The following is a 14,027-nucleotide window of genomic DNA, read 5'->3' on the forward strand; positions in this document are numbered from 1 at the left end:
GACGGAAAGAGATGAATAGAGACGGAAAGGGAGAGATGAATAGAGACGGAAAGGGAGAGATGAATAGAGACGGAAAGGGAGAGATGAATAGAGACAGGGAGAGATGAATAGAGACAAAGGGAGAGATGAATAGACGGAAAGGGAGAGATGAATAGAGACGGAAAGGGAGAGATGAATAGAGATGGAAAGGGAGAGATGAATAGAGACGGAAAGGGAGAGATGAATAGAGACGGAAAGGGAGAGATGAATAGAGACGGAAAGGGAGAGATGAATAGAGACGGAAAGGGAGAGATGAATAGAGACAAAGGGAGAGATGAATAGAGACGGAAAGAGAGAGATGAATAGAGACGGAAAGAGAGATGAATAGAGACGGAAAGGGAGAGATGAATAGAGACGGAAAGGGAGAGATGAATAGAGACGGAAAGGGAGAGATGAATAGAGACGGAAAGGGAGAGATGAATAGAGACGGAAAGGGAGAGATGAATAGAGACAGGGAGAGATGAATAGAGACAAAGGGAGAGATGAAGGGAGAGCTGAATAGACGGAAAGGGAGAGATGAATAGAGACGGAAAGGGAGAGATGAATAGAGATGGAAAGGGAGAGATGAATAGAGACGGAAAGGGAGAGATGAATAGAGACGGAAAGGGAGAGATGAATAGAGACGGAAAGGGAGAGTTGAATAGAGACAAAGGGAGAGATGAATAGAGACGGAAAGGGAGAGATGAATAGAGACGGAAAGGGAGAGATGAATAGAGACGGAAAGGGAGAGATGAATAGAGACGGAAAGGGAGAGATGAATAGAGACGGAAAGGGAGAGATGAATAGAGACGGAAAGGGAGAGATGAATAGAGACGGAAAGGGAGAGATGAATAGAGACAGGGAGAGATGAATAGAGACGGAAAGGGAGAGATGAATAGAGACGGAAAGGGAGAGATGAATAGAGACGGAAAGGGAGAGATGAATAGAGACGGAAAGGGAGAGATGAATAGAGACGGAAAGGGAGAGATGAATATAGACGGAAAGAGAGAGATGAATAGAGACGGAAAGGGAGAGATGAATAGAGACAAAGGGAGAGATGAAGGGAGAGCTGAATAGACGGAAAGGGAGAGATGAATAGAGACGGAAAGGGAGAGATGAATAGAGACAAAGGGAGAGATGAATAGAGACGGAAAGGGAGAGATGAATAGAGACGGAAAGGGAGAGATGAATAGAGACGGAAAGGGAGAGATGAATAGAGACGGAAAGGGAGAGATGAATAGAGACAAAGGGAGAGATGAAGGGAGAGCTGAATAGACGGAAAGGGAGAGATGAATAGAGACGGAAAGGGAGAGATGAATAGAGACAAAGGGAGAGATGAATAGAGACGGAAAGGGAGAGATGAATAGAGACGGAAAGGGAGAGATGAATAGAGACAAAGGGAGAGATGAATAGAGACGGAAAGGGAGAGATGAATAGAGACGGAAAGGGAGAGATGAATAGAGACGGAAAGGGAGAGATGAATGGAGATGGAAAGGGAGAGATGAATAGAGACGGAAAGGGAGAGATGAATAGAGACGGAAAGGGAGAGATGAATAGAGACAAAGGGAGAGATGAATAGAGACGGAAAGGGAGAGATGAATAGAGACGGAAAGGGAGAGATGAATAGAGACGGAAAGGGAGAGATGAAGGGAGAGCTGAATAGAGACGGAAAGGGAGAGATGAATAGAGACGGAAAGGGAGAGATGAATAGAGACAGAGGGAGAGATGAAGGGAGACGGAAAGGGAGAGATGAAGGGAGACGGAAAGGGAGAGATGAATAGAGACTGAGAGAAAGGGAGAGAGGGATAGAGACTGAGAGAAAGGGAGAGAGGGATAGAGACTGAGAGAAAGGGAGAGAGGGATAGAGACTGAGAGAAAGGGAATGGGAGAAGGGCAGGGGAAGGCATGTGTGGCTGTTCCAACTCCATATGGCCCATGCTGCTAAGCCCCAATACAGTACAGGGGGAGGAGGGACACACAGCTTTACATGGAAATGTGTAATAAAGCCGCTGTCATCTGGGGAAAGCAGCTCATGAGACGTGTGTGTGTGTACTGTCATAGCATTGCAGAACACCCAGCTGCAGTGTACCTACTGAAAGTGCAGGGTGGGTGGAGTATTTGGTATATATCCCACTGGCTCCAAAGTCCGTCTTCCTGGAGTGTGTACTTTGCTGGGTGAGTCTAAATACAGCACCCCCAGTGTGTCTAGGAGCTTAGTGACATGACAGGTTGGTGTGGACCATTTTTATTAGCCTCCCCCCACACTTTTTAATAGAAGGGAGGTGACGATGCAGTGCAAAGCGCCCCTCAGGAGAGAAGCAGAGATCGCCCCCTGTAGGCATATGGGAGAACTGCTGGCCTTGGCAACGATGGATCCCATCTAAGAAGATCATGTTTGGACTGGGAAGTTGGCTGTCCCCCTTACTCTGGCCCTGATTCCCAAATCAAACCCTACCCACGGCCTCGAGGCAGTGTACTTACGTAGATTTGAGAGGATTGCATAGGTGTAAACAATATGCCGACCATTCCCCTGGTCTATCAGAGGGCAAAATGGATCTCCGACACACGGGTCATTCCACTGCAACAGAGTGACACTGAGACTCAGATCTTTCACGTTACAATGTATGTCAAACAAAAATAGATGATTGCAAAGTTAAAACCATACAACTCTATGCATAAGGACTATTAACATTTTCTGCAGAACATTTTACAAAAACACATTTACTTGAACGTGCAGATGCAATGTTTGGTAAGAAAATTAAGTTTTGTGCAGTCATTCTGTTACCAAACTTTGCATCTGTGCTGTTCTTCAAGTAAATGTTGTGTAAAATCTTCAGTGGAAATTGTTAAAATAGTCCTTGTGCATCGAGTTGTATGGTTTGTTTAACTTTTCAATCATTGCTTTTTGTTTGAAATACATTTCTAAGATGATACAATTAAAAAATCAGTGACACTGTGGAATTGCCCACAACCACCATATTTCTTACATTTCCAATCCTCTCAGATCTACACAAGTGACTGGGGGGTAGGGGCTAGGGGTTGATTTGGGATTCACAGAGGCCACTTCCAGTGAGCTTATCATTGTATTACACACTTTATCAGACCACAATGTGTGATAGTAGCAACCAGGAGTGTCACAGGATGAGCGTGTAATCGCTAAATTCAGTCATCTAAATGTAGTCATGGTTAAAAATCACTGGGTTTCTCCTGCAGAGTCTCTATTCTCCTTCAGCTGGTGTCTTCCACTGTCACAGCAGCTGTTCGCTAGTCATCTACAATGAGGCCTTCAGATTTCTGTTTCCTCAGATGGGGGTTATTTACAGAGAGATTTACAGAGATGGAGATTTTGCGTTGGTTTTTAACTTGATTCTTTGCTAATTTTCACAGATACTTGTGTTTGTCTCTGCCATGTGGAAAAGTGTGGATGTAGCCTAAGGGTTGTAAGGAATAGTGATAAAATTCATTTATCAAATTAAAAGTTGAAGTGTTTTTTCCCTGGTTTAACTTAGTTGATGTTCTGATTTGATCTACAGTTGTCTTACAGTACCTGGTGCTCTAGGGATATGGAGAGAGGGAGGCAGCAACCGCAGGGTGGCTGGCATCAATATCTCAGGCACCACCTACTGCACATGTGCCCTTGAGAAAGGCACATAACCCCTAACCTGCTCTATGGGCACTGCTCTGTGCCTCACCCTGTGCTGCTCCCTCCCTGCCAATAGTGTAGGACGACAAGAATAACCACAATCCCCTGTTGTCTGGATCAATGAAGATGGCTTGTATTGTATAATCTACAGAACTGTGGCACAGCTAGTCCACCTGGTTAGGCATACTTGTGTTTAGTGCTCCTGTTTCGTCCCTGGTGAGTAGGGCTGGTCCCCCGTAGTTTAACTCTGCTTGTTGCTTCGCATCAACTCCCAGTTCAATCCCAGTCGTCCAACATGTGGATTCAGTTGAAAAGGGTTAACACCGGGCTCTCCACAATCTCATAGGGGTCTGTTTACACCCACACACCTGGCACGGTCTGGTAAACTATTGCAAATGAAACCAGAACACTATGCACACATTGAGTGTCTAGATCAATGCACTTGTTTTGTCAGATACAACTAGTATCCCAAAGCAAGTGTAATAACAGCACACTGAACAGATTTGAGTTGTGAACATGTTTTACTGGACAGCACAACCAAATGGGCTCTAAACAAGAAATCAACTTTAGAATGGCATAATAATCGCGTTATAACATAAGTGGAATAAGGAACAGTCACTATTCCTCTTGTGTACAGTAGTTAAACTCTCAGCTCATTGCTATGTAATTAAAATGCAATTACCAAAGTATTATTTAACAACATGCTAATAAAATGTTGCTCAAAGTAATTGTAGCTTGATTACACAGGCACAAGAACAATGTCATGTTAAGTGTTACTGAGAATGCTAACAGTAACAAAATATGGCTATTACGTTTTGAAACTAAACATCCCAAAACAGCCTTCTTGAATCAACTACAGCCAAGGTAGGTTGAAAATCATGTTAGTTTGTATTCTACTTAAGCGATCCCTTTAAAGATAGTATAATGTGTGTTTGAAACAAGAACATTCACCCTCCGATGGACAAAAAGCTTCAAAGTTGTTTCTGCTCAGCATTCAACGTGCTGTTTGCAAATGGCTTTTGAATTACTCTGCAGTGTTTTCAGGTATTATACAAATGTATTGCATCTTTCAACCTTTTCAGTGGCATGTTTAAAGACTTGTATAGTAGTTGAGCTATATACTGTACTTATCTGTACAAAATGTCATTGGTTTGACTTGATTATATACACCTGGGGCAATGGACATTTACAGAATGTTCAGATAGAAATGTATTGTCTAGATCAAATATGACTATCAGATTGGAATAGTATAGTAAATGGTGTACTCTCTTCATTATATCTTCAACATGCAGTTCCAGATACAGCCTTGTCATTAGTTGAAGGCAGCCAATCCAATCATTTCGGAAAAGTCGTCACTTCCTGAGATCTGTATTCAAATTTGTTTTACATTTAGTTGCTTTCTCAGATGTGAATTCCAATCATTTACAAAAGTAGTTACGGTACTTTCTGAGATCTGTAAAAAAAAATAAAAAATAAAAAAAAAAATTTTTGGGAATCTGTATTCAAATAGGTGTAGTCAGTTCCTCCTGAAAAACATTTACTTTCCACAAAGCATAGTTGAATGTCTGATGGACATTTATTTGTTTTTTAGGGGGTTCCTTTACTTAGTCAGTCCACTTTAGTAGACCTGTATCCAGACCTGTAGTCAGTCCACTTTAGTAGATCTGTATCCAGACCTGTAGTCAGTCCACTTTAGTAGACCTGTTTCCAGACCTGTAGTCAGTCCACTTTAGTAGACCTGTTTCCAGACCTGTAGTCAGTCCACTTTAGTAGACCTGTTTCCAGACCTGTAGTCAGTCCACTTTAGTAGACCTGTTTCCAGACCTGTAGTCAGTCCACTTTAGTATATCTGTATCCAGACCTGTAGTCAGTCCACTTTAGTTTACCTGTTTTCAGACCTGTAGTCAGTCCACTTTAGTAGATCTGTATCCAGACCTGTAGTCAGTCCACTTTAGTAGACCTGTTTCCAGACCTGTAGTCAGTCCACTTTAGTAGACCTGTTTCCAGACCTGTAGTCAGTCCACTTTAGTAGATCTGTATCCAGACCTGTAGTCAGTCCACTTTAGTAGATCTGTATCCAGACCTGTAGTCAGTCCACTTTAGTAGATCTGTATCCATATCTGTAGTCAGTCCACTTTAGTAGACCTGTTTCCAGACCTGTAGTCAGTCCACTTTAGTAGACCTGTTTCCAGACCTGTAGTCAGTCCACTTTAGTAGATCTGTATCCAGACCTGTAGTCAGTCCACTTTAGTAGATCTGTATCCAGACCTGTAGTCAGTCCACTTTAGTAGATCTGTATCCATACCTGTAGTCAGTCCACTTTAGTATACCTGTTTCCAGACCTGTAGTCAGTCCACTTTAGTTGAACTGTTTCCAGACCTGTAGTCAGTCCACTTTAGTTGAACTGTTTCCAGACCTGTAGTCAGTCCACTTTACATTAACTGTTTCCAGACCTGTAGTCAGTCCACTTTAGTAGATCTGTATCCAGACCTGTAGTCAGTCCACTTTAGTTGAACTGTTTCCAGACCTGTAGTCAGTCCACTTTAGTAGACCTGTTTCCAGACCTGTAGTCAGTCCACTTTAGTTGAACTGTTTCCAGACCTGTAGTCAGTCCACTTTAGTAGACCTGTTTCCAGACCTGTAGTCAGTCCACTTTAGTTGAACTGTTTCCAGACCTGTAGTCAGTCCACTTTAGTAGACCTGTTTCCAGACCTGTAGTCAGTCCACTTTAGTTGACCTGTTTCCAGACCTGTAGTCAGTCCACTTTAGTAGACCTGTTTCCAGACCTGTAGTCAGTCCACTTTAGTAGATCTGTATCCAGCCCCCTCATCCAGATTTCCCTCCTCACCTTAGAATTTCCAACCTATTCTCTCTCTCTCTCTCTCTCTCTCCCCCACTCTCTCAGCATCCAGGCCTTTTCTGAGCTCAAGTAAACTACGAAACGAGCGTGATGTTTCTCTCTCTTTCCCTCTCCCAAGGGAGCAGCAGCCGTGGGCCGAGGAGAAACGACCAGGATTTAGATTAATATCACAGCTCAACAGGTGACCTTTGAACTCTTCAGCCTCCTCTCTTGCTTTCTCTCTCACACGGACCAACCACTCTGCCGGACTGCTCTGTCTCTCCTCTCTCTGTTGTAGACTGCCCAATCCTTCCTCTCATTCTCACGTACTCTCTCACCACCCTCCCCCTCTCTTGCTCTCTCACCCCCCCTGCTCTCTCTCCTCTCTATTCAAATCTCTCATGCTCTCTCTCCTCTCTATACCAATCTCTCATGCTCTCTCTCCTCTCTATACCAATCTCTCATGCTCTCTCGTCCTCTCTTGCTCTATTTTTTGTATACCCTCTTCCTCTCCTCAATCACCCTCTTGTTTAACTCCTTTTTATTTTTTTAGATATCTGTTCATCTGTCTCTCTCTAGCAAGGCTTTGAGACACGGAGCACAAGACAGACTACTGTGTCTGTTCACTTTCACTCCCTCCCTCTACCTCTCTGTCCTTCTACCTCGCTATACTAGTAACACTAATCAGTCTTTTTCTTCTGTCATTGTCACTAACCCAGCTGTAGGACCGTGTGACTGGGTGGGTAAGGCTGTCGCCACCTACCCTGTCGCTGCTGCTGCCACCCATCGCTACCTAACACTGTGCCTCCTGACTCACAGTGGATTTATTCACTACTATTTAGTTTATTTACATTCATCGTTTGGTCTTTCTTTGGACCATCTGTCTGTTTCTTGATGTGATGCTGGTGTTACGATGCTAATTGCAAATGTTACAATGTTTATTTGCATATAAATGACGTTGTTTAATCACCAATGTTATGTCAATTGTTATTGATGATATGCTATTAATGAATTAATTGACTCTCTGTTAGGAACCATACTGAGCTCTAGGGCGTGTTCAGTAGGAGGAAAAAGTTCAGAAATGGGGAGCTACAATCTACCTGTGCTTGTCCAATAAGAAACACTTGTTCTTGTTTTCCATTGCAGAGCACTTTGCTACGGTGTGCCCTAATGAACATGGTACGGTCTCAGCGAGTTTAGGGACTGCACACAGAGACATTAAAACCACTGTGAAAGAGGGTGTCCATCTTGAGAAGGAGAGTGTGAGAGATGCATCCTCAAGGGGAAGAGAAAGTGGAGGATGGGAAGAAAGAAAGAGGGAGGGAGAGATTTGTCCTTAGAGGGGTAGTGAAGCATAAACACAGCTATTGGAGCTTAATGAAGAGCACTTGAGAAAGCCCTCAGCTGTAGCCAGTGAAAGAAGTGTGTGTGTGTGTGCGCGTGCGTCTGGGGGGGGGGGTGTATGTACATTTGAGAATGTGTGTGTTGAAGTATTAGTGTGTATGCAGAGCAGACTTTGGACCCACCACTGAATGACTCTCTGACCTAGCTGTGAGGCGTCCTCATCCTCTGTCCAGCACTGAATGACTCTCTGACCTAGCTGTGAGGCGTCCTCATCCTCTGTCCAGCACTGAATGACTCTCTGACCTAGCTGTGAGGCATCCTCATCCTCTGTCCACCACTGAATGACTCTCTGACCTAGCTGTGAGGCGTCCTCATCCTCTGTCCAGCACTGAATGACTCTCTGACCTAGCTGTGAGGCGTCCTCATCCTCTGTCCACCACTGAATGACTCTCTGAACTAGCCGCGAGGCGTCCTCATCCTCTGTCCACCACTGGCTCAGAATATTAACACCCTGCCTCCCGAGTGGCTCAGTGGTCTAAGGTACTGCATCACAGTGCTAGCTGTGCCACTAGAGATTCTGGGTTAAAATCCAGGCTCTGTCGCGACCGGGAGACCCATGGGGCGGCGCACAATTGGCCCAGCGTCTTCCAGGTTAGGGGAGGGTTTGGCCGGCAGTGTTGTCCTTGTCCCATCTCGCACTAGCGACTCCTGTGGCGGGCCAGGCAAAGTGTGCGCTGACACGGTCGCCAGGTGTACGGTGTTTCCTCTGACACATTGGTGCGGCTGGCTTCTGAGTTAAGTGGGCATTGTGTCAAGAAGCAGTGCGGCTTGGTTGGGTTGTGTTTCGGAGGACGCACAGCTCTCGACCTTCACCTCTCCCGTGTCCATACGGGTGGGACAAAACGATGTAACTACAAATTGGATACCACGACATTGGGGAGAAAATTAACACTCTCCTCCATCCCCTCCTCCCTCTCTCCTCCTCCTCCCTCTCTCTCTCTCCTCCTCCACAGAACCAACTCGGACTCGGCTCTTCATACGAGTGCCATGAACCCCCAGGACCCCTTTGGCATGAACCAGCAGATGGGCAGAGGGCCCCCCCAGCGCAACGGTGAGAACACACACACAATACCTTTTATCATCGTGACGCTTATCCACTTTCTATGCGCATTGTGCAAGTTATGGAATGTATCAGATATGTGGAACTGGTTGGAGGTTCTTGGGGAGAGGTTGTGCAATAACATTAATTGTAATCAATGTAAACAGATGGTGTAGGCAGGAAATAATTTAAAATCTTTCTACAACATCTAAGGTAAATAAAAAAATGGAGACCTTACTGAGACATTGTAGAAAGATATGAAATGATTTCCTGTCTACACTGTCAGTGTGCCTTATTAAAATATCTAAGTGGTGAGAGAAGAGTTTGTCTGGTTGGTTGGAACAGTCCTGGGCCTGTAGAGACTCCTCTCTTTCACTCCTGTCTTCCTTTCCTCCATTCCTCTCTCCTCTGTGTCTGGATCTTTAGTTTTTCCCCTTTACCTTCACATCGCTACTTATTCTATCTCATCCTCTCTTCTTTCTCTTTACCCACCCTCACTTTCCTCTCTCTTTTCTTTCCATTCTCTCTCTCCTTCTGTTGTCTTTCTATCATCTCTCCCCTCTCTATCCCTCCATCTCTCCCTCCATTCCTCTCTCGTCTGTGTGTGTATTTAAAATGTTCTCCCTTCCATCCATTCCTCCCCTTACCCCTCTCTGTTAAGAGTGACAGACAGTGGAATGTGTTGTGTTAATGCATTATCAGTGAGTGATGTCTTAATGTTGGAGAGAGAGACTTGGATAGGCTCCTACGGTCCCAGAATGGATTACCACTCTATTTGTTTAGCCAACAAGTTTAAACAGGATATTGGCAGGTGAGTCCAGCTGTGTATTGACAGGGGTGGGGTTCTATATTGAAAGGCAAGTATTTTTTTTACTTCAATAGAGTCATCAGGGATGTGCAACTATAGTTTTCCTTCACGGAAAATACATCAGTGCTACACATTCAGCAGAAAATACATCAGTGCTACACATTCAGCAGAAAATACATCAGTGCTACACATTCAGCAGAAAATACATCAGTGCTACACATTCAGCAGAAAATACATCAGTGCTACACATTCAGCAGAAAATACATCAGTGCTACACATTCAGCAGAAAATACATCAGTGCTACACATTCAGCAGAAAATACATCAGTGCTACACATTCAGCAGAAAATACATCAGTGCTACACATTCAGCAGAAAATACATCAGTGCTACACATTCAGCAGAAAATACATCAGTGCTACACATTCAGCAGAAAATACATCAGTGCTACACATTCAGCAGAAAATAGCTTCATTTTCATCAGATGACAACAGAAGTGCAACACTTTTTGGCCGGCAGCGACACGAGTAAATTAACTCACAATGAAAAATGTTAGTTTTTTGGTTTAACTATGCATGGCCATGTTATTAATGTTTATCATAGAAATAATGTAGCCAGCTGCATTTCTTAATGTTTAGCTTAAAGTTAAGAAAAGTAGCTACACATCAGTCAGAGCGCTGTCTGCTGATAGAATGCCCGTTCGTGAATTCTCATCCGAGTGGAGAAGAGCATCTGAAGCACAAAATTTGTCTGATGCCGAGCAGAAATTACAAGAAACATTTTAGATCTGGCAGCAAGATTTCTTATGCAAATTATATATTTTTTCCTTTGTGAAAAACGCTGCATTCTGCGTTAACTTGCAAGTTAAACTTAGGGGGTCGCGCTATCTAAGCAAAATGGCTTAATTAATAAGGTCACTGGATATCATATAGTGTTTGCTTTCTTCTGTGTTTGAGAAGTCAAAGCCCTTTGGATGAGTTACAGCTGCCAGTGCTTGATATCCTTGCGTTTTTTTGTCCTCTCTGTTCTTGGCCTGTATGCTCCTCACCCCTTTTCTCAGAACAGAGCAGGTAGGCCCATTGCCCTAGCGACTCCAGACTCCACACAGACACAGCGTGTACACATGCTGCTCCAGAGCCAGTACTGTTCTTCCTTCAGACAAGCATGTGTCAAAACTTTGCTCATTTGCACAATGTCTCGTTCACCTTTACTTGTAAATGTCCAAACTCACCAAACATGACATGACATTCGGTAGCTCCTACCTATTTATGTTTAACTTTATGAGCTGGATTGCCTGTCTTTGCGATTTGTTTTTTTTCAGTTTGCTTGTTAGCATATTTAGCTAGCAGCTTCTGTGGAAATTCGCTATTAAGTGTGCTAATTTTGTTAGCATTCTGGTGATAGATGCCCATTCTTTTTTGGAGCCCCCTTGTGTTCTAAACCGGTAATATCATAACTCCAGGGATTAGAGAAGGCCGGTAGGACTCCATGAAATGAGGGGACTAGATGCATATAAAGTGCTTTTTATTTCCAAACAATAAAACAGATATGTATGAAAATACCCTCAAATAAAAGGTGACATTCTGTACTGTCGTCTCATAAAACATTTTATCTCAAATCCAAAATACTGGAGTATGGAGACAAATTAAAAGTTGTAGCTTTGTTGCCCAAATACATTTGTTGTGAAGGGATATCATGTGTGTGTGTGTGTGTGTGTGTGTGTGTGTGTGTGTCAAGATGCATAGGCCTACGTTTGTGTGTGAAGACACAGCAGAGAGCGTAGGACAGATGGAGTGTAACTGACTACAGAGCAAGTAGAGACATGCCTTTCTGTAGTACTAGAGCAGTGTTTGTCTAATACCGGAGTTGGTTGAGATACACTTCTGGGTTGCAGGCAGTCATAGCCATATGTCGCTAGTATTCCCACTATTCCCATGGGGTTGAGGCTTAAGAATGGGCTGTGGCTTTTAAAAAATAAATAATTTAAAAACGTATTTCGATGACCTAGAAGATCACGACTAAACCCCAAAAGCCTTTAGGAGGGAGGGTCACTGCACTAAATGCACTGACTGTAAGTCGCTCTGGATAACAGCGCCTGACAAAAAATAGTGTGGTAAATGGTCAAATGCAAATACTTGGGAACTACTGGTGCAAACCGTAGCGGCTCACTGCTGCCCCTGCAGGTGAGTGAAGTGTGGTACGTTGCAGCGTACAGTGTCCTATCAGGCTCAGAGGGTTTTTGGCCTGTCAGGAGGGTTACAGTGAGACTCTGAGAGGTGGTAAGCCAGTGTCTGATTACCAATCCCAACATCCATCCCGGCAGGCAGACAGACGTGAGTCAGGGCTATGCATGGGAATGTTCAGTAGTTGCGTTCATTAGGCACCAAACATGGACTGAAATAAGGAAAGACTAACTGGATTTTGTAAGAAACACTCAATATTTTCTTGTTGCAAAACATTTTGCTACGTTGTGCCCTAATGAACACGACCCACGACAAGGGCACAACTCCAGTCTGCAGTGGATGCAGAGGGTATGCTGCTTTAAATCACTGATTGGTTTAGACCTGGGAACACGTATTTGTGAACTAGCCATCCAATCAGAAGGGGAAAAACTTGGACTATGGGCTTAAAGGACGGGTGTTGTGCACCTTAGAACTGAACCAACATCTCATTGTCTTCTTCTGGTATATTTAATTATCTTGTGCTATCAGTACAAGCCTTAAGCTCAAATCCTTACTACAGTGATTCTGTCCCACAGTAAGAGTGGGGACGGCAGACAGACATTTTTTGTCCCCGTGGTCTCGTTTCACTCCGTGGCATCTCTCCAAGAGGTCTCTGTGACTGGTCACATTTGAGAGGAAATTAAGGCGACGTTGGACTCCCGCCCATTGCCTTCTCTCCATGCCGGTTGGCTGAGTGGAGAGCTGGGCATAAAGTCGTGGACCGTTCAAAAATAAATATGCCATATAGAACAAACATGCCTCTCTGATGTGAACAAGGAATCAAGTTAACTGCTCTATTCATGACATTTCTATCTGAAACGGTCCACAACGTTTGTCTACTGAACGTGGTCCAGGTTCTTGAGAAAGGGGAAGAGGGAGACAAAGGACAGAAGAAGAGGGAGAGAATGGGGGAGGACGATGGTAGGAAAAGAAGAAGAGAGAATGCAGGAAAGTAAAGAGAACAAGAAGGCAGAGGGAAAGAGACAGTTATTAGCGGCTTTGAGAGAGAGAGAGAATATGGCAGAAGGGTTAGAAGAGGGAGAGGCAGAGTGAACTAGGAAAAAAAGAGAAGTTAACAGAAAGTGGGGAGGATTGGACGCCTGGCAGCCAGCCTGCAGTCTGATGAGAGCGGAAGAGGGAGAAAGTGAGAGAGTGAGAGTGAGTGAGGAAAAAGAAAGAGGTTCTGTTCTCAGTGGGATCTTTGTGGCGAGGGAAAAACAATGGTCCTCTCTTTATTCTCACTGGGACTGTGGTCACTTAGCCAATAATTCTTTTTTTACCCTCTTTCTTCCGCTATCCCTCCCGCCATCCCCCTCCCTCTCCCGCCATCCCCCTCCCTCTCCCGCCATCCCCCTCCCTCTCCCGCCATCCTCCTCTTTCCCAGGACTGAGATCACAACACACATTCTAGGGGTTCACCTTTTCTAACTTAAATCAGCAGGTTGTTACCGTACTACAGTACATAGTACTCTATATACTTTATTTATTTGACCCCAGTGAGTCTATAACTTTTTAGAAAAGACAACCGGAATTGATGTTGGACACAGGAGGCTGCTGAGGGGAAAACGGCTCATAGTAATGGTCAGAACGGAGCAAATGGAATGGCACCAAACACCTGGAAACCTGGAAACCATGTGTTTGATGTATTTTATACCGATCCACTGATTCCGCTCCAGTCATTACCCAAGCCCGTCCTCCCCAATTAAGGTGCCAACAACCTCCTGAAATGTTGGACGATAATAAGAAGACTGTATAATATGATTCTTTGTCCTGAATGGTACCATATTCCCTACATAGTGCACTCGTTTTAATCTAAGCCTTATGGGCTTTGATCAAAGGTAGTGCACTACATAGGGGATAGGGTCGTATTATATAACATGATTCCAGTGTTAAACCCAGCTGCCGTGTTTTAAGAAGTGGTAATATATTCATATTGAAGGTAAAATGCCTGCTGCGGTTGTCCTAAAGGTTGATTATTTTGTCAGTGACGTGAACACAGTGGGCCGGATCTGAGCAGCTGGTGAAAGTATGTGATTGTCTAATGTTCCTCTACTTTC

At 44.1% G+C, this 14,027-nt stretch overlaps 1 protein-coding gene across 4 annotated transcripts in view; it reads left to right on the forward strand.

The window, feature by feature from the left end:
- Nucleotides 1-14,027, forward strand: part of crtc3 (CREB regulated transcription coactivator 3) — an 82,955-nt gene that overhangs the window by 50,478 nt on the left and 18,450 nt on the right. For 2 of the 4 annotated variants that reach the window (XM_036964496.1, XM_036964494.1), the window contains exons 5-6: nucleotides 6,640-6,702; nucleotides 8,858-8,955. In XM_036964496.1, coding sequence (XP_036820391.1) covers nucleotides 6,640-6,702; nucleotides 8,858-8,955 — 161 coding nt within the window. The remainder of the gene's footprint in view (nucleotides 1-6,639; nucleotides 6,703-8,857; nucleotides 8,956-14,027) is intronic. The other 2 variants (XM_036964495.1, XM_036964497.1) reach the window with 1 other exon arrangement.

Source organism: Oncorhynchus mykiss, chromosome 26, assembly GCF_013265735.2.
Source record: "Oncorhynchus mykiss isolate Arlee chromosome 26, USDA_OmykA_1.1, whole genome shotgun sequence".
In the NCBI taxonomy this organism is placed as follows: Eukaryota; Metazoa; Chordata; class Actinopteri; order Salmoniformes; family Salmonidae; genus Oncorhynchus; species Oncorhynchus mykiss.